This window comes from Lampetra planeri, chromosome 1, assembly GCF_965212315.1.
Source record: "Lampetra planeri chromosome 1, kcLamPlan1.2.h2, whole genome shotgun sequence".
Lineage (NCBI taxonomy): Eukaryota > Metazoa > Chordata > Hyperoartia > Petromyzontiformes > Petromyzontidae > Lampetra > Lampetra planeri.
The window spans coordinates 11,750,798-11,774,588 of NC_136107.1; the positions used below are offsets into that span (position 1 = coordinate 11,750,798).

At 49.9% G+C, this 23,791-nt stretch overlaps 1 protein-coding gene across 1 annotated transcript in view; it reads right to left on the bottom strand.

Annotated features, from left to right (window-relative positions):
• The window catches only part of LOC144717812 (contactin-associated protein-like 2), a 191,865-nt gene that overhangs the window by 12,409 nt on the left and 155,665 nt on the right, over positions 1–23,791 (bottom strand). The window contains exons 20-21 of the mRNA XM_078593481.1: positions 19,148–19,281; positions 18,016–18,103 (exon numbers count right to left, since the gene is read on the bottom strand). Of these exons, the coding sequence (XP_078449607.1) occupies positions 18,016–18,103; positions 19,148–19,281 (222 nt within the window). The remainder of the gene's footprint in view (positions 1–18,015; positions 18,104–19,147; positions 19,282–23,791) is intronic.

Below are 23,791 nucleotides of genomic sequence, written 5' to 3' on the forward strand. Positions count from 1 at the left end.
TTCACCGTGGTGGTGAGTGCAGCTCGTGGAGATAAGTCGATTGCCGCATATCCGACCATCAACACAGACTAAACACGACTGCATCAGGGACATTGTGCGAGAGCCTATGGTACCATAGTACCCCTGGGTACTGCCATAAGGTTCATTTGTCGCAGAAGGTAACGGCATCTTGTCTTTTAGTTTATCTTCTTATCCGAGCCTATATGTGTCGTTGAACCCGCCACCACCCGACACAGCCAATTAGTAAGGTTTGTCGCGTAAAAAGAACTTGCCAATTCGTTACTAGTGTAGTAAGTATCAGGAGGCTTGACGACAGGGTCGGAGGCACACTTATTTATTGACACCAACTTGTGCACAGTAATGGGTACACACAATACTTAAGGGGGTATCGTCCCCTTCACTCGGCTACAGGGATACACAACTTCTAACCCCGCTAACCTACGCCCAAGTCCTCCACTGCGGAGCTAGGGGAGGCTACCTATCCCAGCCCTGGTCAAGCTGGGATCCCGGCACCCTGAGTCTCCAGACCGGCTCGTCAGTCTGGGCTCTCGGGGCCACGCCACCGGCTTGCCCTGGTCGGCCCTGACAAGGACAGCGAGCCAGGGGAGCTCCGGGGCCTATGCTAGCTGGTCTTCGGTCTTCGCTGGTTAAAGCTGATACTCCGACCTCGAGCCCTCCGGCTCACCACCTTTTATAGTACTCGGCCCCCGGGAGGGGCCCGTGGGGGATGCAGGTGCGGACGTCGGTGTGAGCACCTCCTATGTGTACGGCCCTAACCACGCCCCTTGTGTTTGTTGGCCATCCGCTCCCATACACAATTACACCTCTACATCACCCCCCATGTACAGCTCGCAGCCGTCCCCGGCTGCAACAAAATCAGAATAAAGGTGCATCCCTCCTCAAACCCGTGTGTGCCTCGCGTAATTTTAACAAGAACAATGACAACCATAACAACAACAACAACAGGAAACAGGTAGAAGAACAAAGAGAAGAAAAAAAAATAACCCGGCGCACCCTCCCGAATAAATACCCCATTCCATAAAACCACCATATATATACACGCGCCCCAGGCGCCTCCCCCCCCCTCGTCCGCAAAGGCCCCCCAACGGCCAACCTCACAATAGTCTGCGCGTTTTGGCGCGCGTTCTCGCGGCGGGCCCGTCACAAGGGCCCGTCCCGGCCTGCTCAGTGGCGGTTGTTGACGGTCCCGGTCCGGGTGCGAGAGAGTCTGGTGCCGCTGCCGAGCGACCCCCGACCCCCCCGGGGGGGGTTGGCGGTCGCGGAGCCGTCACTCCAGTTGCACCTGGAGATGGCACAGTTGATGTCAGGTTAGGCGAGAGCAGCGACGTCGGGGAGTCGGCGGACCCCTCACACGTTTGGCCATGCGTGTGTGTGTGCGAACCACGGGGCGGCGCAATGAACGGTTTCAACCTTGAGGGGTGCACGTACCACCGACGCCTCCCCCATTTGACGCGTACACATTGCGGCCGCAAGACCTGTACGACCTCCACGGGCCCCCGCCACGGCCGTACCAACTTTGACGAGGTCGCCAGCGGCACCTGGGGACAGTGCAACCATGCCTTGTCCCGTGGTTTCCATTTGAACACATGTACCCGCCCCAGCCGAAGCCTCTCGTTCGCCTGCTGGCGGAGTTCAGAATTTTGCACGGCCGCTTCCCGCGCCTCAGATAATTTGCCGATATTAAATTTAACGTGTTCGGACAATGTAGACTTCGCCTGAGGCGCCGAGAGCTTCAGCTGGGTCGTCACAGGGGGGTTAGCCTCGCGGCCATACATTAAAAAGAAAGGGGAAAATCCGGTGGCCGCATGGGGAGCCATCCTGTAGGCTTGCAACACACCGGCAATGCGAAGGTCCCAATCTGTCTGGGATTCCGATACCTGCTGGGACAGTATAGACGTGATGGTCCGATGCAGCCGTTCCACCATCCCGTCAGTTTGTGGGTAATACGGGGAGGTCCAAATTTTCTCCGTACCCAAGAGGTCGCACAACTCGCGGAGGAGTTTCCCCGAAAAATTCTTACCCTGGTCAGTAAGCAGCCGTTCCGGAGCACCCTTGTCGAGGACATAGCCCTGGACAAAGGCCTCCGCGATGGCTGCCGCCGACTGGTTGGTCAGGGGCCAGGCCATAGGCCATCTCGTGAAGTATTCGACCCCTGTCAATAAATACCTATTCCCCCTGGGTGTAGCAGGAAATGGGCCGAGAATGTCTAGAGCAACGAGCTCGTTAACCCGGGAAACCTTTATGGACTGCAGCGGAGGGTTGGACCCCCTTGCAGGTGGCTTCCGCTGCGCGCATTGCGTGCACGACCCAAGGAGATCCCCCACGTCCTTTGCCATGCCCGGCCAGAAGAAATCGAGCTGGAGCGTGGCAAAGGTCTTGTGAACCCCCAAGTGCAGAAGCCGCTCATGAACAGCCTATACCACCTTACCCCTTAATGCTGCAGGCAGAACGAGCCGTTGGCGGCGGGATTTTCCGTCCCAGTGCATTAAAAGACCCTGGAACAACCCCCATGAGTCAACGTTCGCCACCCCCTGACCAACCCCCCCGGTGCGACGGCGCAGAGCGAGGAGGGAGGTGTCCTCCATTTGGAGGCGTCCCCATTCCGCGACCGACAACCCCAGCAACGAATCCCTCCCTTCTTGCTCGATAGGACCCGAAACCGAAGGCGCATCGGCGGCGGCCACGAGGACCGAATCGGTGGAGACGTTCGGGGGCCTACAACGCCCCGAACCCAAGAGGCAAGCGCACTCCGAAGTGGGTGGCGCCCTTACGATATGTGGTGACAAAGTCGTAGTCTTGGAGAATCTCCAACCATCGAGACAACTGGCCCGATGGTTGTTGAACCCGCAGAGCATACTGTAGAGCCGCGTGATCTGTACGGACGGTGAAACGCCGACCGTACAGATACGGGCAGTACTGCAGAATGAAATAAACAATTGCCAATAATTCTCGATGGGTAACGCAGTACCGTTGTTCCGCTGGAGACAGTACCCGACTACCGTAAGCCACCACATGCTCTACGCCCCCAACGAGCTGGGACAGCACGCCCCCAATGCCCGTGTTACTTGCGTCTGTATCGAGCAAGAAGGGTTGTGAGAAATCGGGGTAATTCAACGGCGGAGCCCCCACCAGGGCATTCCGGAGGGCGCGAAAAGCAGCCTCCTCCTCCGGCCCCCAATGAAACCTGACGCCCTTGGACGTCAAGGCATGCAATGGTTTCGCGATCGTAGCGAAGTCAGCCACAAACCGCCGATAGTACGACGCCAACCCAATGAAACTCCTGACCTCTCCCACCGCGGTGGGAGTCGGCCAGGAGCTGACGCATTCCGTTTTGGCGGGATCAGTGGATATCCCTGAGCGCCCAACAATGTGACCCAAATACTGCGGTTTAAACTTCAAATTGGCAGCCCGTATTTTGAGAAAAACAGCACGCAACCTCTAGAGGTGTTCCTCGAAGGATTTGCTAAAGACGATGACATCGTCCAAGTAAATTAAACACGAATCCCATTGCAAGCCTGCCAAGACCAGTTCCATTAACCGCTGAAAAGTTGCCGGCGCAGAATGTAAGCCCATCGGCAAGCGGTTAAATTGGAAGATACCTTGCGGTGTACGAAAAGCAGTCTTAGGTTTTGATTCGTCATCCAGAGGAAGCTGCCAGAATCCAGATAGTAAATCGAGGGTGGAAAAGAATCGCGCCCCCGCCAAGGCATCGAGCGACTCATCCATTCGAGGAAGCGGGTACGCATCTGCCACAGAAATTTTGTTCAATCGCCGAAAGTCGACACAAAACCGCAGTGAGCCATCGTGTTTTTTCACCAAAACGATCGGCGCGCCCCACGGGCTGTTGGAAGGGGAAATGATATCGGCGGCTAGCATGTCATCAACAGCGAATTTGACATGATCCTTTTCGGCGGGACTCAACCGAAAGGGATTTTGGCGGATTGGCGCACTGTCACCCGTGTCAATATGGTGTCGCAGCAATTTAGTACAACCAATATCAAATTTGTGTTGACTAAAAACGTCGGCAAATTCGTTCAGGAGAACTCGCAACTGCGCACGCTGCGAGTCGGACAGGTCTACTGATCCCGCGCAAAGAGCATCCAGCCATCCGTCATCACAGTCCGAATGCGGTCGCGACGGAGGATCGGTGCTTACCTGACCCACGAGTGGTTCCTCATAGGGTACCGGCGTTGCGTGTGCAAGCACGGTCCCTTGAGGAACCACGGCCGTTCGCGATCCTACATTAAGGACTGCAATGAAGGGGTCCCCATCCCCTTTCACCATGGTCTGAGCCGCTAGCAAATCGGGTACATTGACCCCGGCCCGAGATGGTCCCAACAAGACCCCCCGATCTGCAACCCCTTCAGCAAACGGCCGACGCAACCTAAGAGGGACGAGCATCTGCGCCCCCGGGGGTACGCGCACAGTTTTTGTCACGAGCGCCTGCACGGTGGCAAACGCCCGACGCTCCGTGGTGGGGGAAGACAAAAATGTAACACGTCGGCCCGACGGGAGCTCGATGCACCCCTGGTCAATCAAGATACGAATGGGCATTTTGGCCAAGAAATCCGTCCCCAACAGGCACGGAACCGCGAGTGAGGAGGAAACCAAAACAGGCCCGGATAATTTAATGTCTCCAATGCAAATTTTGGCGCGGATTTGCCCAATAATGCCCAGCGAGCCCCCGTTAGCAGCATAGCATGGCACGTCAACGGGGAGCAAGGGACGACTTTGAACGGGAAGGATGTTATGAATCAAATCAGATATAATGGTCGCCGATGCCCCTGTGTCAATTAAAATCCGCACCTCTACCCCATCAATATGACCGACCACAACTGACGAACCCCGCCGACGCTGCAACGACACGATGGGCGAGCTCCGACCACTGACCCGGTTGGAGCGCTCGCCGCATTTCAGCACAAACGGGCGCAACGGCTGGCGATTTTCGAGCCCTGTTCAGTTGAGCGCGTGAGTGTGTGTCGGATGTGTGCATGGGCCAAACGTGTGAGGTGCCACGACTCGCCGTATTTCTCTGCTGGAGCTTGGGTGGAGACGGCGCGGCGTCCTGACGAGGTGTCGCCCCACGCTGACGGGGAGCCCGGAATCCTGAAGCAACGTGGCCTTGCAGGCCACAGTTGTAGCAGCGTGTGAGCGCCCCAGATGGCCTGGGCTGCTCCTGGCGGCTCGGTCCATTCCGAGCCTGTGGTGCCGCCGATCTCCATTCCCCCCGCCGCTCCACCCCGCAGACCTCCTCCGATGGGAGGGTGGTGGCCACCATGGCATGGCCGGCCACCCCCTTGGCGGCCTTGCGACGCAGGGACCGCAAGCCCCCGTGGATGTGGCGCGCGACCAGCAGGGATGACATCTCTGCGTCGTCTTGAGCCAAGACGGCGACGTCCAGCTCATCAGCGAGTAGCAGCAGCTTTTCAGCCACCATGGCGTCCACTCCCTCCTCGTCCATCTGCGGAAAAGCTGCCTTTGCCAGGGCCAGGAGAGCCGTCCGGAAGGCCAGGGGCGATTCGTTGGCGCCCCGATGCCGATCGTGGAACAGCTGCCTGCAGTCCGAAGGTGGCCCATAGACGGCTGACAGCAGCTGCAGCGCCAAGTGCAGCGTGGCGCGCTTTTCCTTAGGCGCCGAGGTGAGGGTAGCCAGGGCGTCGTTGTCCAGCATCGCCGGCAGCGCGCGTAGTGCCTCGGCGTCCTTCCAGTTCGCCATCTCTTGATGAGCGATGAACCGCCTTTTGAAGCCGCCCCAGTCTCCGTCCGCGCCCACGAATTCTTTGAGAGGCGGCAGTCGCTGCTGTAACGCGACGTCCGTGGCTGCGGATCGCGCTCTGTCCCCAACAGATGTTACAGTGTGGGCGGGCTGCGAGCATGGCATCGCCGGTCGCTCTGATGTTGACGCGCTGGCCGGTGCTGATGACGTCACGGCTTGTGCTTGGCCCTCAGCAGTCACCTGACGCGGGCTGGCCCCACCCTCTGCCCGCACTGTAGTGATGGCGGGATATTTAACCGCGAGCCGCGTCGTGGTGGCGGGAAATGTCGCCGCGCGTCGGCTGTTGTCGTCGTCCCGCGCAGCCCCTCCAGCACCCAGCCGCGTGATCTCTTCCAACGCGGCGGCCGCAGCGTAGAGCAGCTCCGCCAGGCGGGAGTGAGCCAGCCGAAGTCCCTCGGCCGACGCATCCCCCCCTTCCTGTCGTAGCAGCACGGGTGTACTCGGCCCCGGCTGCTCCGATCCGACCTCGGCCATCTCTGTTGGCGATTCGGCCGCGGTGTCCTCCATCTCCGACTCCCTGGTACGTGTCGTCCCTCGTGTGTCCATCGTTGAACGTTTTACTTCTGACCCCAGATGTAGTAAGTATCAGGAGGCTTGACGACAGGGTCGGAGGCACACTTATTTATTGACACCAACTTGTGCACAGTAATGGGTACACACAATACTTAAGGGGGTATCATCCCCTTCACTCGGCTACAGGGATACACAACTTCTAACCCCGCTAACCTATGCCCAAGTCCTCCACTGCGGAGCTAGGGGAGGCTACCTATCCCAGCCCTGGTCAAGCTGGGATCCCGGCACCCTGAGTCTCCAGACCGGCTCGTCAGTCTGGGCTCTCGGGGCCACGCCACCGGCTTGCCCTGGTCGGCTCTGACAAGGACAGCGAGCCAGGGGAGCTCCGGGGCCTACGCTAGCTGGTCTTCGGTCTTCGCTGGTTAAAGCTGATACTCAGACCTCGAGCCCTCCGGCTCACCACCTTTTATAATACTCGGCCCCCGGGAGGGGCCTGTGGGGGATGCAGGTGCGGACGTCGGTGTGAGCACCTCCTATGTGTACGGCCCTAACCACGCCCCTTGTGTTTGTTGGCCATCCGCTCCCATACACAATTACACCTCTACACTAGTACAACACTAGTAACGAAGATTAAGCTAGTTGAAATTACTGTCGAAACGTCGTACTCAACCTTTAAATGTTGTGGCTTTGCTCTCCAATACACAACCAGTGTGCTGTACTAGTAACGAATTTGCATGTTCTGTTTACGTGACAAATCTTACCAATTGGCTGTCGGGTGGTGGCGGGTTTAACGACACATATTTACGCGATCTAACCCAAAAAAACCTGTATTGAGTATCCATATTTACGGCACTGTATATTGCCCACACGGATCCCTCTATGTCGTCAAACCTGTTTCTCTCCTACCCTTTCAAAACAAGCTCATGACAAACATCGTACGATACTCAAAACGACCGTGAGCTGGTTGTACACTCAGCACAATTTCACATTGCGACTCACGCCACACGCTCAATCGGCACATACACACTCTCCCTTACACACAGAGGTCGTGTTACACAATACAGTACAATCAAACAATTCAACGCTCAGCACTACTGGATATATATCAAAGCATACATACATACCAAACTCTTCTGGATGATTAACAGTGAGGAACACGCTCAAGACCTCCCTGTGGAAATGCCTATAACAAACCAAACAAAAGACGGCTATTGCGGTGCGTAGTCTGTGCTTTTATTTACACACAGCCTGTGAACAAAGCAACTGGGTAACTGCTTCTTTCCGAATATGCCTGTCTATCCACACGAGATAGTTCGTGAAGGAGCCGCGTCGCCGGTGTTGCCCTCTCGTGGGATGGCCCGGAGCTCCTCCGGGGCTGTCAATCAAAGAGGCACCGCCCCCGCCTTCTCCATCAGGGGGTGCATAGGTGGCTCATACTGCCAGTTGTGAATCATGACTTTCTTTTGTGGACTCTTCTTTATGAGGACATAAACGAGAATGGATTTACAGAACAACTCATCTTGCCCGCGACCCTATTTTACACACGACTCTGACACAAATACTACTATCCGCGTCCATATGCTTCCTATTCTCTGTAATCTGCATCTTTTGTGGGGGGGGGGGGGGGGAGATGCAGATAACGTAACAGGATCTGTGATGATCATGCCCCACATATCGGATAGGAGAGGTTCTACTTTAAGTGATGTTTTCAGCTCTTTGTCAAGCCACTGCTGGATGTGCATAAATGTACGATGGCCGATAAGATATCACTGTATTTAGGCTAAAGTACAATGTATGTATACTGGACTGTGAATATATATTTTTTAAGTAAGTGTACCTTTTAGAGTGTGATAATTATTTTAAAAAGGCACACTTGTGCATCAATTCTGCACAAACGCTATTCATAGACTGGCTTAAAAGGAACCACATTATCCATTGTATACATGTTGTATTTGTACATTAACATAATGCTCAGTTCCCAGCTTGAAAGGTATCTATTCATATTCATTAACTCGCTAATCACAAACTTGGAATAAGCGATGAACAAATTTGCTGAAACACTGCGTTAAACAAATTCGCCATATTATTATAACTCTTAAGTAACGTGAAAAGCTAGGCCTGTTGTGGGTGTGGCACTGTATGCACTCTATGATATGCTGAATGCCAGATAATTGTATTGATTTTACATGAATTTAACTTTAAAAACCCCTCTCTTTTGGATAATGTTGGTCGCAAAAGCACGTAGGCTTTTGCACAATTTAATACTGCTTAATGTTGACTGTCTTTTTGAAACCATTTGCTACATGTGCTGTAAATCAGAAAGTAATTTATGTTGCAGCCACCGTTAAGCTATTACTGGTGAATCTTTAGGTCCGAATGAAGATGACAGTGTTCACCAATTACATCAAGGTATCCTCTCGGCTAATTTGCTATGAGAAAATTGAAGAAGATTTCTGTCAAACCTTACAACGATGTTTTTTTGTATCTGTTAGATGAATGGCATTTTACCAGTTGTAAATCTAAACATACAGTGAGGGAAAAAAGTATTTGATCCCCTGCTGATTTTGTACGTTTGCCCACTGACAAAGAAATGATTAGTCTATAATTTTAATGGTAGGTTTATTTGAACAGTGAGAGACAGAATAACAACAACAAAATCCAGAGAAACGCATGTCAAAAATGTTATAAATTGATTTGCATTTTAATGAGGGAAATAAGTATTTGACCCCCTCTCAATCAAAAAAATTTCTGGCTCCCAGGTGTCTTTTATACAGGTAACGAGCTGAGATTAGGAGCACACTCTTAAAGGGAGTGCTCCTAATCTCAGCTTGTTACCTGTATAAAAGACACCTGTTCACAGAAGCAATCAATCAGATTCCAAACTCTCCACCATGGCCAAGACCAAAGAGCTCTCCAAGGATGTCAGGGACAAGATTGTAGACCTACACAAGGCTGGAATGGGTTACAAGACCATCACCAAGCAGTTTGGTGAGAAGGTGACAATAGTTGCTGCGATTATTCGCAAATGGAAGAAACACAAAAGAACTGTCAATCTCCCTCGGCCTGGGGCTCCATGCAAGATCTCACCTCGTGGAGTTGCAATGATCATGAGAACGGTGAGGAATCAGCCCAGAACTACACGGGAGGATCTTGTCAATGATCTCAAGGCAGCTGGGACCATAGTCACCAAGAAAACAGTTGGTAATACACTACGCCGAGAAGGACTGATATCCTGCAGCGCCCGCAAGGTCCCCCTGCTCAAGAAAGCACATATACATGCCCGTCTGAAGTTTGCCAATGAACATCTGAATGATTCAGAGGACAACTGGGTGAAAGTGTTGTGGTCAGATGAGACCAAAATGGAGCTCTTTGGCATCAACTCAACTCGCCGTGTTTGGAGGAGGAGGAATGCTGCCTATGACCACAAGAACACCATCCCCACCGTCAAGCATGGAGGTGGAAACATTATGCTTTGGGGGTGTTTTTCTGCTAAGGGGACAGGACAACTTCACCGCATCAAAGGGACGATGGACAGGGCCATGTACCGTCAAATCTTGGGTGAGAACCTCCTTCCCTCAGCCAGGGCATTGAAAATGGGTCGTGGATGGGTATTCCAGTATGACAATGACCCAAAACACACGGCCAAGGCAACAAAGGAGTGGCTCAAGAAGACGCACATTAAGGTCCTGGAGTGGCCTAGCCAGTCTCCAGTCCTTAATCCCATAGAAAACCTGAGGGAGGTGAAGGTTCGAGTTTCCAAACGTCAGCCTCGAAAACTTAATGACCTGGAGAAGATCTGTAAAGAGGAGTGGGACAAAATCCCTCCTGAGATGTGTGCACAACTAGTGGCCAACTACAAGAAACGTCTGACCTCTGTGATTGCCAACAAAGGTTTTGCCACCAAGTACTAAGTCATGTTTTGCAGAGGGGTCAAATACTTATTTCCCTCATTAAAGTGCTAATCAATTTATAACATTTTTGACATGCGTTTTTCTGGATTTTGTTGTTGTTATTCTGTCTCTCACTGTTCAAATAAACCTACCATTAAAAATATAGACTGATAATTTATTTGTCAGTGGGCAAACGTACAAAATCAGCAGGGGATCAAATACTCTTTTTTCCCTCACTATATATAACCTCCGTCACAAAACTCAAAAAAAAATTAGCAACGTACTTAATACATAATGCATGAACTTTACCCAATTAAATAATTACGTGTGATTGCTTATTTTACGTAACTATATGTGCTGTGAAGAAGGGCCATTGCCAAAAACGTCACATAATATATACTTTTTTTTAATGCAATGTTATTGACAAATGTGTTGAGTTATTGTTGTCATGTATGCCTTCAGAGACGATCATAGAATAAGCTATGACAAACCAAACACCATTATTCTTTGGTTCACATTCCAAAGATTGCCTAAAACAAAATGTGCAGCATTTCTTTTTCAGAAATTGCATGTTTCGCATGTACAGTACTGTATTTGCTTTAATTTAGCACATCATTATCTAGATTTACTCTAAGTCGAGGGACCAAAATGAGAGGTGATTAAGTATACAGTATTTTAGACTAAAATAATCTATGTCAACATGACTGATAATCGTTACGAGACTTTATATCTAGATGTAGGTATATCAGGCTGAGGGCAATTTTGCCTAATGGAAGATCTGGATCTAATGGATCATCATCGATCGGCAGCAGTGCAGGATGCACTCGATTTGTTCCAACCACAACCCAAACAGCACAGTAATAAGATTAGATATTGACCTGGAATGACTTTCAAATATATGTACTGCAGACATATGTGCAATAGAGTATTGTATGACAAATGCAATATCTTAGAAAAGGCATTTTTTTCTTCTTCATAAACAATTGTTCGAAGTAAAATTAAACCTAAGAATAGATATATATATGTGAATTGAACACACATCTTTGAGCACCAAATAAAAAATGCTAAATCAGCAGATAAATTGGCATGCAGCACATGCATCAATTTGTAAATTACATAGCTAAACACACAGACAGGATGTACACTAATTATAGACAAATATATTAAACAAGAAACAAAACTGCATGGCCACAACAGGCCCAGAAAAGTCTTGCACAACGTCCTTGAAACAGACAGGTCATGATAAAATTAACTATTGGAAAGATGAGATTGACAAATTCATTCTTGGCAGCGAACCAAAAAAGGAAGCAGCCTACAAGGTTTTTTTTTTAACGAAATAATTTGTTTGTGTTCTTCCATCTCTGCAGCACGGTGTGGTGTATCCAAATGCTGCGTAATGAACTGCAGGCAATAAAATAAGAAAGTGTACAATCTTAACGTAATGTTTTCCCATGAAGAGTTTGGTTGAGTATTGTGTGAGGTACAGTTCTTCTACCCTATGACACTGGCCAGTCGATTGTGGGATCAACCGGCAACTGGAATGGCACGTTGGATGCATCAGACACCGGCAAGGTACTCATTGGGGATGGTGGATCGACGCGCGGAGGAAAAAAAGGCTTAAACCGGGATGTGTGGACGTACCAACGGCGCTGACCCACACGGATACGTACACATTGAGGATGTCGAATATCTATCAACTTGACAGGCTCCTGCCACGGACCTGTGTAGCTTGGGGGAGGTGCCCACCGGCACTTGGGGGCAATGAAGCCAGGTCCGGTCACCCACAGCCCATGGCATGTCACGATGCGACCGACGAGCACACCGCTCATTACAAGCCTGGGTTTTGGCCGTGCCGATTCGTGCCGCCTCCCGTGCCTCTGTGACACGGCGGACAGAGTCGCGGACATGTTCGGGGAGGGTCTGAGCAGGCCCTCTCGTGAGCGTTCCCAGTTGCAAGCCAATCGGTGGGACGTTCTCACGGCCATACATGAGGAAAAACGGAGAGTACCCGGTGGAAGCATGTGGGGCCATACGGTAGGCAGAGAGCACGCTAGGGACGTGCAGATCCCAATCGGCCTGTTTTTCACTTACAGTGTGGCAGAGCATGGCAGACAGGGTACGGTTCAATCGCCCAACCATCCCATCCGTTTGCGGGTGGTAAGGCAAATTCCGTATCTTCTTAGTGCCCAAGGCATCACACGTGAAAAATTACAGCCCTGGTCCGTAAGCAGTTGTTCCGGTGCGCCTTTGTCCATTACATAGCCGTTCAAAAATGCATCCATGATCGAAGACGCCAATTGATCGGGCAAGGGCCAAGCCCATCGGCCACCATGAGAAATATTCCACCCCCACCAACAAGAATGTGTTGCTTCTGGCAGTAGGAGGAAAAGGCCCGAGGATGTCAAGAGCCACCAATTCGTTAATCCGTGTAACTTGAATAGATTTCAAGGGTGGAATATATTTCTGGCGCGGTGGTTTCTGCCGAGCACATTCGGGGCAGGCCTGGATAGCCTTCGCGACATCGGCTGTCATACCCGGCCAAAAATAATCTCTCTGTAGCATGAGCAAGGTTTTCTGCACGCTCAGGTGTAACAATTTCTCAGCGTGCAACACCCGAATCAACTCATGCCGAAGCGCGACGGGAACCACCAGACGCCAACGGCCCAACAAATCGTCTCTCCACATCAACAACCCGTCCTGGAAAGCCGCCTGCGGTGAGTCGTCCTTGAACGATGACCCATGCGACCCGTCAGCCCGACATTGCAAAGAAACCAACGATTTGTCCAATAGTTGCTCGCATACCCATACCGAACGTGGTAGGTGCAACGCACTGTCAGCCGGCCACAGGCTGGCATGCTTCGCGGAATCTGCCACCGCGGACATGACAGGCCGAGGGAGCTGAGGGGGACGTGTGCACCGATTAGTGCCTCATGCATCAAAGAAGAATTCCTGTAACGTCTCAAGCCATCGAGACAGCTGGCTAGATGGTTGTTCAATTTTCAAGGAATACTGTAGGGCAGCATGGTCAGTGCGTACAAGAAATTTTATGCCGTACAGGTAAGGACGATATTGGCGAACGAAATGGACAATCGCCAATAGTTCCCTACGCGTAACACAGTAGCGACTCTCAGTCTGAGAGAGGACACGGCTACCATACTCAACAACCCTCTCCATGCCATTTTTAGACTGAGACAAAACGGCGCCGATGCCAGGATAAACGGCAAGGAGAAGTCAGGGTAATCAAGCGTCGGTCCAGTCGCCAATTGATCCCGAAGGGCCCTGATCGCCTGCTCTTCCTTCGTCCCCCATTTAAACCTCTGATTCTTTGCCATGAGGACGTGTAGAGGCTTAGCGATGGTAAAAAAATTTGGAACGAACCGACGGTAGTAGGACGCGAACCCGACAAAACTACGCACATCCCCCATGAAAGTTGGGGTGGGCCAGTCACGAACACAAGTTTTGTCCAGGTCCGTGGCGACGCCATCGGAGCTGACAATGTATCCTAAGGAACACACGGAACGTTGCAAAAGATAACATTTTCTAGGTTTAAATTTGAGATTAGCGGAATGCCTGATTAGCGGAATGCCTGTCGAAAACAGCCTTCAATCGCCGAAGGTGTTCCTCGAACGTACGACTGAACATAATAATGTCACCTAAGTATATGAGACACGCGTCCCATTGCAATCCGGCTAAAACCAGCTCCATTAGGCGTTGGAACGTGGCGGGAGCGAAGTTCGGACCCATGGGAAGACAATTAAATTGCAAAAGTCCCTGAGGCGTACGGAATTCAGTTTTTGGCTTCGAAGAATCATCGAGGGGCAGCTGCCAAAACCCGTAAGAAAGATCGAGGGTGGAGAAGTATTTCGCCCCTGACAATGCATTGAGGGAATCGTCCATCCGTGGCAGGAGGTATGCATTTGCCACGGATACCTTATTAAGCTTACGAAAATCAACGCAAAACCGGAGGTTACCATTTTTTTTCTTAACGAGAACAACAGGTGCTCCCCAGGGGCTAGTAGATGGCGAGATTATGTCAGCGGCCTGCATCTCATCCACCGCGCAGCGTACATGGTCCCTCTCCGAGGGACTCAACCGGTGCGGATTCAGTCGTATGGGGCTCGCCTCCCCGGTATTAATGTGGTGGGACAAGAGCGATGTGCGACCCAAATCAAAATCGTCCTTGCTGAAAACGTCGGCGTAGTCGGACAGTAGTGTCCGTAACGCGCCGCGTTGATCAGCGGCCAACGACAAATTCTTCTGGCACAAATCCACGATCCAACGATCTAGTAGTAGTAGGTTTTTACCCTTTCAACTTGTACAAAAACTGACACCTTTATACAAGGCATCATGTTTGCAATAACCACAACACAAGCAGTCAAAATGCAAACAAAAAGAAACAACTCTGATGATGATAATGATATGCATTGTCCTTGAAGTTGATTGGTCCACACCCGAGACAGATTTTCTTAGAGCCTAGTCTCCATTGGTTTTGGACCAGATGACGCCAAAAGACGTACAACTCAAAAACAGCGCACTATCAGAGTATTGAGAGCTCGGGGTAAGCATTTACACTATGAGACCTCCTTTACCAGGGGCAAAATATAGTAGTAGGTTTTTACCCTTTAAACTGGTACAAAAACTGACACCTTTATACAAGGCATCATGTTTGCAATAACCACAACACAAGCAGTCAAAATGCAAACAAAAAGAAACTCTGATGATGATAATGATATGCACTGTCCTTGAAGTTGATTGGTCCACACCCGAGACAGCTTTTCTTAGAGCCTAGTCTCCATTGGTGTTGGACCAGATGACGCCAAAAGGCGTACAACTCAAAAACAGCGCACTATCAGAGTATTGAGAGCTCGGGGTAAGCATTTACACTATGAGACCTCCTTTACCAGTGGCAAAATATAGTAGTAGGTTTTACCCTTTAAACTGGTTGTGTTGTGGTTATTGCAAACATGATGCCTTGTATAAAGGTGTCAGTTTTTGTACCAGTTTAAAGGGTAAAAACCTACTACTATATTTTGCCACTGGTAAAGGAGGTCTCATAGTGATCCAACGATCGTCGGACATCGCTTGTGGATGAATCGCCCCGACCAATTTACGAGGTAGGTTATCATCGTGGTCTGTAAAAGTGGTAGTGGCATGAGCCAAAACAGTTCCAGCCGGAACCAAAACACCTTCCGGACCAACATTCAAAACTTGCAAAAAACGGGGCCTGACCGGCACAAATAATCGTCTGGTCCCCCACAAGAGCAAAACCCTTGGTAGCGCTTGAACAGCCACGCACGGTGGGGGACGACTGAACGGGGATGGCAAAAAAAACATCTTGCGACCTGCTGGCAACTCCAGACAGCCCTTACGAAGAAAGTCGGTGTCCAACAAGCAGGGCACCACCAAGGACCTGAAAATCAAAACCGTCCCCGACGCAGAAACATTCCCAATGGCAACATGGGCCTTTACTTGCCCGACGGTGCCCATACTACCCCCATTAGCAGCAATACACGCATCAAAAGCAGGCCGCAGCGCGAGGCGGGAATAGAAAGGTGGAAAATTACGTTGGAGATAATAGTGGCAGACGCCCCAGTGTCCACTAATATCTGAAAGTCCACCCCCTGTATAGATCACGGCACCGTAGAGGATCCCATCGCAGCTGCTACAACACGTCGTGCCAATTTCCTCCATTGTGTCATCGACCGAGCCGCACCCCCAACCGCATCGTCTGAACCGCACAGTGGTAATTTACTACGCGCGCCGGAAGATGCATGAGATGTCAATTGATGCTGGGTGTCTGGTGCATACCGACTTGTCTGGCCGGAGTCGCGGTTTGACCATGGCGGCGGCGCCGAAGATGGAGTCCCGGGAGACGGCGGAGGATGAGGGTGACTCGGCAGTCCCGAGCGAAGTGGCCCAAGCGGCCACACTTGAAGCACGTCATCCCAGCCCGCCGAGTGGCCACATCTTCATCCCCGCCCAGCTTATACGTCCCTCCCCAATGCGAGTCCGGTCCCCGCCGAGGACTTCAGCGAGGAGCGGCGGCAGCCAGGTCCCCGATCCCTATGTCTTCCGGGATGTGGGCGACCATAGATGACTCCCATCCCTTTGGTTCACCATCCCGGGCCGGGTCCCCCGTCCAGGCGGCCATCTGCACCCAATGGCGCAAGTTGTCCTGGGTGTCGAGACACTTTGCGGCCCACCGGGATGTCAGCGGCCCATGACCGCACACCGGCAGTGAAATGCCCATCTCTTTTGACAGCTCCAACATCTTGCCTAAGATAAGAGGGTCTAGCACATCAGGTCTGGCGTCGGGGTAAGCGGCCATCGCGAGCGCCAACAGAGCGCCCCGGTAGGCAAGGAGAGATTCTTTGCTCCCCCGCCGACGATGCATAAACTTCCTCTGAGTGTCTGAAGGTGGTTCATAAATTTCCGCCATCGCGGCAAACGCACCCTTCAACGTTTTTTTATTGTCAGAGGGAATAGAGCGGAACACCGCTAGCGATACGTCGTCGAGGAGGGTATGTAACGCGTCCAATGCCTCCTCCTCCGTCCACCGCACTGAACGAAATGCCGACTCGAACCGCCACGTAAAAGCACTCCAATCGCCGCCCGCGACTAATTCCTTGATGTGGGGAAGGTCGATGACTGCGCCCTGCACCGCTCTCGCTGGCAGACGTCGCCACCGCGGCTCCAGCGAAATGGCGGTCTCCGACTGCACACCTGCAGCCACGCCCAAGATGGCGGCCTCCCGCCACATGGCGCCCCCCGCGGGCGAAATTGGCGGACGAAGTTTGCACGAGGGGACCCTCCAAGACTCCCCGAAGGGAGCCCTGCACGTCTCCACTCGGCAGTGCATCCTGTGGTCGTCCTGGCGCCGCAGACGACGTGACCAGCATCACGAGGTTAAGCAGAACCGCACGGAGAGAGTCGATCTGCTCAGCAACACGCCGCCAGCCGTCATCCGTACCCGGAGACAAAGACGGCACTGCTCTGATGTCTTTGCCCGGCGCCTTGGTCGTGCCAGCCGTGGTTGCAGTAACCGGGTCCACGGTACCCAGGGTCGACAGGTCTTGAGTGAGCGAGATGTCATCGTCGTCGGAGGACGGCGCAAGCGGGTTCTTTTTCTTGAAATGTTTGGACATCCTTGTAGTACTCACGATGTCCGGATTCAAGAGTCACTTCTGACACCAGTTGTAATAAATCACTTCGACGACGATCTTTGACTTGTGTCTTCTTTATTTATTTATTTAATGGCTGGACAGCTCCATGTTCCTTTCCAAGCATATCACTGCTCGTTCCTCCTTGCGCGGCGTAAGTTGGTGTTGTCCCGCTTACGGCTCGCTCGCACTCTCCGCTCCTGTGCACCGCTGGCTGGCGGCGCGCAAGGAGACAACCCCCCGCATCGCCACGTGGCCACTGGCGTTCCAGAGGCACGAGACGTGGTCCCGCTTCAAGACTTCCCACACTGACCCCGAGCCCCTTCTTGCTTCCCCTTATATCCCGCGGACACAAGCTCCGCCTCTAGCCACACCCCTTCTAAAACCTTCCCGATGGTTCTCCGCAAGCACCCCTGAGCTCCGCCCATGAACTTGGCCCAGATGATCCCCACTCAATCCTGATTGGCTAATGGCTGATGCAGCGGAGCCTATCCAGCCGGCCGGCGCCCGTCAGTGTACTCTCTTATTACATATGTATGACTTATTAGAAATTAAGTATCCTTTTAATAAAATATGAAAGAAAATGTTATTCCTGTCAAACAAAACCTGTAAGCTGCAATAATCAAACTACAATGTGACATAAATGTGGCATTACCTGGCACCTTGCCAAGGAAAAGTGTAGAAGGGTTGAAGTGATTCTGGCCACCCCATAGATGGCACTTGACTTGTGGGTAATGATCCAACTGCCACATGGTGAGATAATCATAAATACATTCCTTAAAAAAAGGTTTTTTTAAACAACGGTTTTTAATAACAACTTTGTTTATCTCACGGTCGAGAAGTACGTCAATGATGCGGCGCCTGCTCCCACATCAACCCTTACTTGAATTCATTGATTACTTTATAAATGAATCTTCAATGTACAACTTTTGTTTGTGTGGAGTGAGGGTGCCCGTAACTCGTTCACACGGAGCAGGCACGCCTGAGACACGTGGCGCCTGCTTCTTGGGCGAGGCGATTCGAGAGTTTAGGGACCGCGGCGTTTTTTACCTACACAAATATATATATATGAGGCGTCCATACAAAATGTAAATTGCTTTAAAGTAGCGAATTAATTGATTAATTTATTTTGATACTGGCACGCATTGTCACCGGATCTGAGTACGTGTGCAAAATTTGGAATTGATTGGACAACAGCAAGTAGACTAAATTTTGATTATAAGATTTGACCATGACACAGGAATCAAGTTAAGTAAAACCGTTGAAAAAGATAATTCAAACTTCACCAAACCGAATACACTGATAACAAATTTTGACTTAAAGCTTTCGTGACTGCAAGAATTAATATTCTATGGTTCTTTCGGTAAAGTCACGAAGATAGAAAAAATATATAATAACAATAAAATTATAAAAATTAAGTGAATAAAAATAAAAAAAATATCACGACGTTTCGATCGCAACACAAGCAGTCGATCGCAACACAAGTGGCTGCTTGTGTTGCGATCGAAACGTCGTGATATTTTTTTTATTTGTATTAACTTTATTCAATTATTTAATTGTTATATATTTTTTTCTATCTACGTGACTTTACCGAAATAACCATAGAATAAGAACACTGATAACAAGTTGACAAGAAAGGATATAAGTGTTGTTGCACTTTCAACATGTCATGGTGTGCATATATGCCAATGAAGAGTTGAATTATTTTAAATAGTTAATTATTGTACTGTCAGTGAACTGTCATGATGTAGGTGCTGCGACAGGTGTGAACATGTGCAAGTGTTCACCTGTATGCGGACGAAGCTGTCCTGACGCGTGATGTTCAGGCTGTGTGGCTGCCCATCTGCCACGCTGCGTGGATCAGGATGAATGACTTTGGTTCTCTGTCCCCCTTTGCGTGAGTATCTGATCTGCAAGCTGCCTGCAGTACACGCATTAGTGGATTCACTCCCCCATGAAATGGCGAGCTCTATGGTAGATTATGATTTTTCCTACAATGGCAATAAAGGCCATTCAGATTAGTGTTTAAAATGTTATATTATTCTGCTGACCGAAGACAGCCTCTTCAACATTTACAGTACTTTTAAGTGAATTTCTCAATTAAGGAATCATTGCCAACAATTTAATCGGTTAAAGCTTCACAAAATATATATTACTGGGTCGTTCGGTAAAGTCACGTAGATAGGTTTTTTGTTGTTATTTTTTTTAACCTATCTATGTGACTTTACCTCAAGACCCAATAATATGAATTCCTGCAGTCACGAAAGCTTTAAGTCAAGACTTAAAAAATATGATTGCATGTTAAATAATATTACTACTTTATAAAATAAGCATAATTGGACTGGAGGTTTTCCTCTCCAGAACACTTAAAAAGACACGTCCATCATAGTCTCTCATGGTGGATTTAACATCTATAACCCCATTGTCAAGGGTGGATCAGAAAAAAATGGAACATCTCATACAATTGTAAACATTTGCACTGCTATATTGTCACATTGTGAAAGGCTCATTGGGAACATTTCCATTCAAGCCACTCAGAAAATATTAAAATGTTAACTCTAAGGCTTGCAATTACAGGCCATCACAGTATCAACTCTTGAAAATTGCTCCTTTACATTAATACACATATATAATAGCCCAGATCTGTCCTTCTGTGACTGTGATTAACGTGGCACGGATTGGTTGAAGTGCGTCACGTGACCGCGAGCAAGCAGCCAAGCAGAGGTTCGCCCCTCCAAAACATGTACGCCCCCGGATTGGTTGAAGTGCGTCACGTGACAGCGAGTGGTCCAATTCGTGTTGTTGTGGTGTGTCCCGCACCTCGGAGGCCCGAGAAGCAGCAACATCATGGCCAAAGCGCCGGAGACGCAGCTACGGAAAGCTGACGGTCAATCCACTCACACACACTCACTCACACTCACTCACATAATCGCATGCAACTCAGAGGAGACGGGTGAGTCAGAGGAAGCTGACGGTCGATCCACTCACACATGGCTCACTCATACACACAGCTCACTCACTCTGACTCACACACAATAGCATGGAGCTCAGAGGAGAGGGGTTAGTCAGAGTGAGGAAGTTGACAGTCGATCCACTCACACATGGCTCACTCATACACACAGCTCACTCATACACACAGCTCACTCAGACTCACTCACACACAATCGCATGCAGCTCAGAGTAGACGGGTGAGTGAGGCAGAGCCGTGCTCCGTCCACTGCTGCCCTGAGGAACCCCCGTGTTCTCCACTGCTGGCTTGAGGGAGAGCCGTGCTGTCTCCACTGCTGCCGTGAGGAAGCCAGACACACTCTCTCCACTGCTGCCCTGAGGCAGAGCCATGCTCGCTCCGCTGCTGCCCTGAGGGAGAGCCGTGCTCTGCCCACTGCTGCCCTGAGGGAGAGCCGTGCTCTGTCCATTACATTAGTTCTCGAGTTGTTTTGGTGCTTAAATTCACTGCTGGATGAAGGCCCACTGCACGCTGTGCGAGAGGATGGTAAGGATTTACTTGACCAGTCTGTTGGGGATCGCCGCACGCTGTGGTTGTTGGGGGGTGCCGCAGGCTGTGGTTGTTCGGGGCCGCCGCAGGCTGTGGTTGTTCGGGGACGCTGCAGGCTGTGGTTGTGCGGGGGCGCCATAGGCGCCCCCCAACAACCTAGTTGTAAATAATTACACTGTGTAACATTTATTTATTGTTCCTAGGTAGTAAGTGTTATTTCCTAATTTCTTATGCCTCAAAAGTAGAGAACATTACTATTATCCTAAAAAACTTTGCTTTTGTGACCAGGACAGTGATATTTAGAAATGTACCTATTTTCAGAACATTCTAGATAGATTCAGTGCTTAGTAAACTTAGAGTAACTTCTAGAACATTCTAGAACTTTCCAGTAATATAAATAGTAGTATAAATACAGGGGCCTTAAGCCTACCAGTTCAGATTAGTTCCAGCTGCCTAAGTGGATACAGATATGCATTTTTCTGAGATGGAATCAAGAAGCTGCAAGCATCCGGCAGATGCATTTTGCTATGTCTGCGGCCAATTTATCAAGACAAAAGCGAAAAAGTACTCTGTGGAAGCATCTGCTAAGATGTGTGAGGCCTACAAGGCATATTGTGGCATGTCTGTCGGGGATCAAGACGAACACTGGGCACCTCATTTCACCTGCGAGCAATGCTAAAAAACTCTGGAAGGTAAGAAGGACAATTGTTGCTCGGAATTTTATGTTATCAAATTTGTAAAAATAAGTTTATCATTTTTAAATGTTTGACAATTTTCAATGTTATTGAAAAAATATATCATGTATGGAAAATGTTGCGGGAATCTCTTACACATTAGTCATGCCATTGGAACCTCATTTGCCTGTAGAAAAATATGATAATTGGGTTTTTGCCCTGTTATCTGGCAACAAAACTGACACGTTTTATACAAGGAGTCATGATTGCATTGACCACAATACCTGCAGTCGGAATGCAAACAAAAAACATAACTCTGATAATGTAAGCACTGTCCTTGAAATTGATTGGTCCACACCCGAGACAGCTTTCCTTAGAGCCTAGTCTCACATGGTGTTGGACCAGATGACGCCAAAAGGCGCACAACTCAAAGACAATGCACCATCAGAGTATGAGAGCTCGGGGTAAGCATTTACACCATTGGAACCTCATTTGCCAGTAGAAATATATGATTATTGGTTTTTTACACTTTTATCTGGCAACAAAACTGACACCTTTTTTTACAAGGAGTCATATTTGCATTGACCACAATACCTGCAGTCGGAATGCTCTCATACTCTGATGGTGCATTGTCTTTGAGTTGTGCGCCTTTTGGCGTCATCTGGTCCAACACCATGTGAGACTAGGGTCTAAAGAAAGCTGTCTCGGGTGTGGACCAATCAAATTCAAAGACAGTGCATACATTATCAGAGTTATGTTTTTTGTTTGCATTCCGACTGCAGGTATTGTGGTCAATGCAAACATGACTCCTTGTAAAAAAGGTGTCAGTTTTGTTGCCAGATAAAAGGGTAAAAAACAATTATCACATTAGTCATGAGTGAAATAAATGTATTTTTGTAGGATAGTACAGAGGGGAAAAGAGAGCCATGAAGTTCGCTATCCCAAGAATTAGGCGGAAACCCACTGACCACTCAAGCAACTGCTACTTCTGCATGGTGGACCCTTCCAAACGTTGGACTGGCAAGAATGCACCTGCTATCACGTATCCAGACCTTCCTTCATCCATCACCCCGGTGCCACACTGCCATGAGCTCCCCGTACCCACTCCTCCGGAGAGAGAGCAGCCGTCTTTGGTAGACAGCAGCAAGTCAGAGAGCGAGGAATACGTTGTAGATCCAGATGACAATTTCAGAGGTGGAGCTGAGGAGAGAAACCCATACTACCCCAACCTAAAAGACCTCAACGACTTGATCAGAGATACTGGTCTCACCAAGTCCAATGCCGAGCTTTGGACGTCTAGGCTCAAGCAGTGGAACTTGTTAGATGAAAGTGTGCAATTTGTTGATCAGAGGAAGCGTCAACCTTTTTGCAGCTTCACCCGTCAAGATGGGCTCTGCTTCTGCCACAATGTGACCAGTCTGTTCGAGGCAATCGGAATCGCCTGTAACCAGAATGAGTGGTGCCTCTTCATTGACAGCTCATCTTCGAGCCTCAAAGCCGTGCTGTTCCATAATGTTAACATGTACCCATCTCTTCCCCTGGCTCACTAGGTGCATCTCAAAGAGGATTACAACAGCATCAAGACCTTGCTGGATGCCTTGAAGTATGATGAGTACGGCTGGGAGGTCATCGGAGACTTCAAAATGGTTGTATTCCTGATGGGTCTCCAAGGCGGTTTTATCAAGTTTCCCTGCTATCTTTGCCTTTGGGACAGCAGGGAAACCAAGACGCACTACCACAGGCGGGACTGGCCACAGCGGACCGAGTTCTCTGTGGGGAGCAATGTCAAGTGAGAGCCATTGGTGGACCCCCGGAAGGTACTGATACCACCACTGCACATCAAATTGGGCCTTATGAAACGATTTGTCAGAGCTGTAGATAAGAAGTCGGCAGCCTTCAAGTACCTTCAAGACTTCTTCCCTAAGCTGTCTGAGGCAAAGGTCAAAGCTAGTATCTTTGTCGGACCACAGATAAATAAGATCCTGGAGTGCAATGAATTCCCCAAGAAGCTCACTAGTAAGGAGAAAGTGGCTTGGGACAGCTTTGTCGCAGTGGTTAGTGGCTTCCTGGAAAATCACAAGGCGAAAACTATGTGGAGCTGGTGAAGACTCTGGTGAAGAACTACGGCACAATGGGCTGTAGGATGTCCCTCAAAGACAAATATCCTTGATGCTCATCTTGATAAATTCAAGGAGAACATGGGAGCAGACTCGGAGGAGCAAGGCGAGCGCTTCCACCAAGATATACTAGACTTTGAAAGC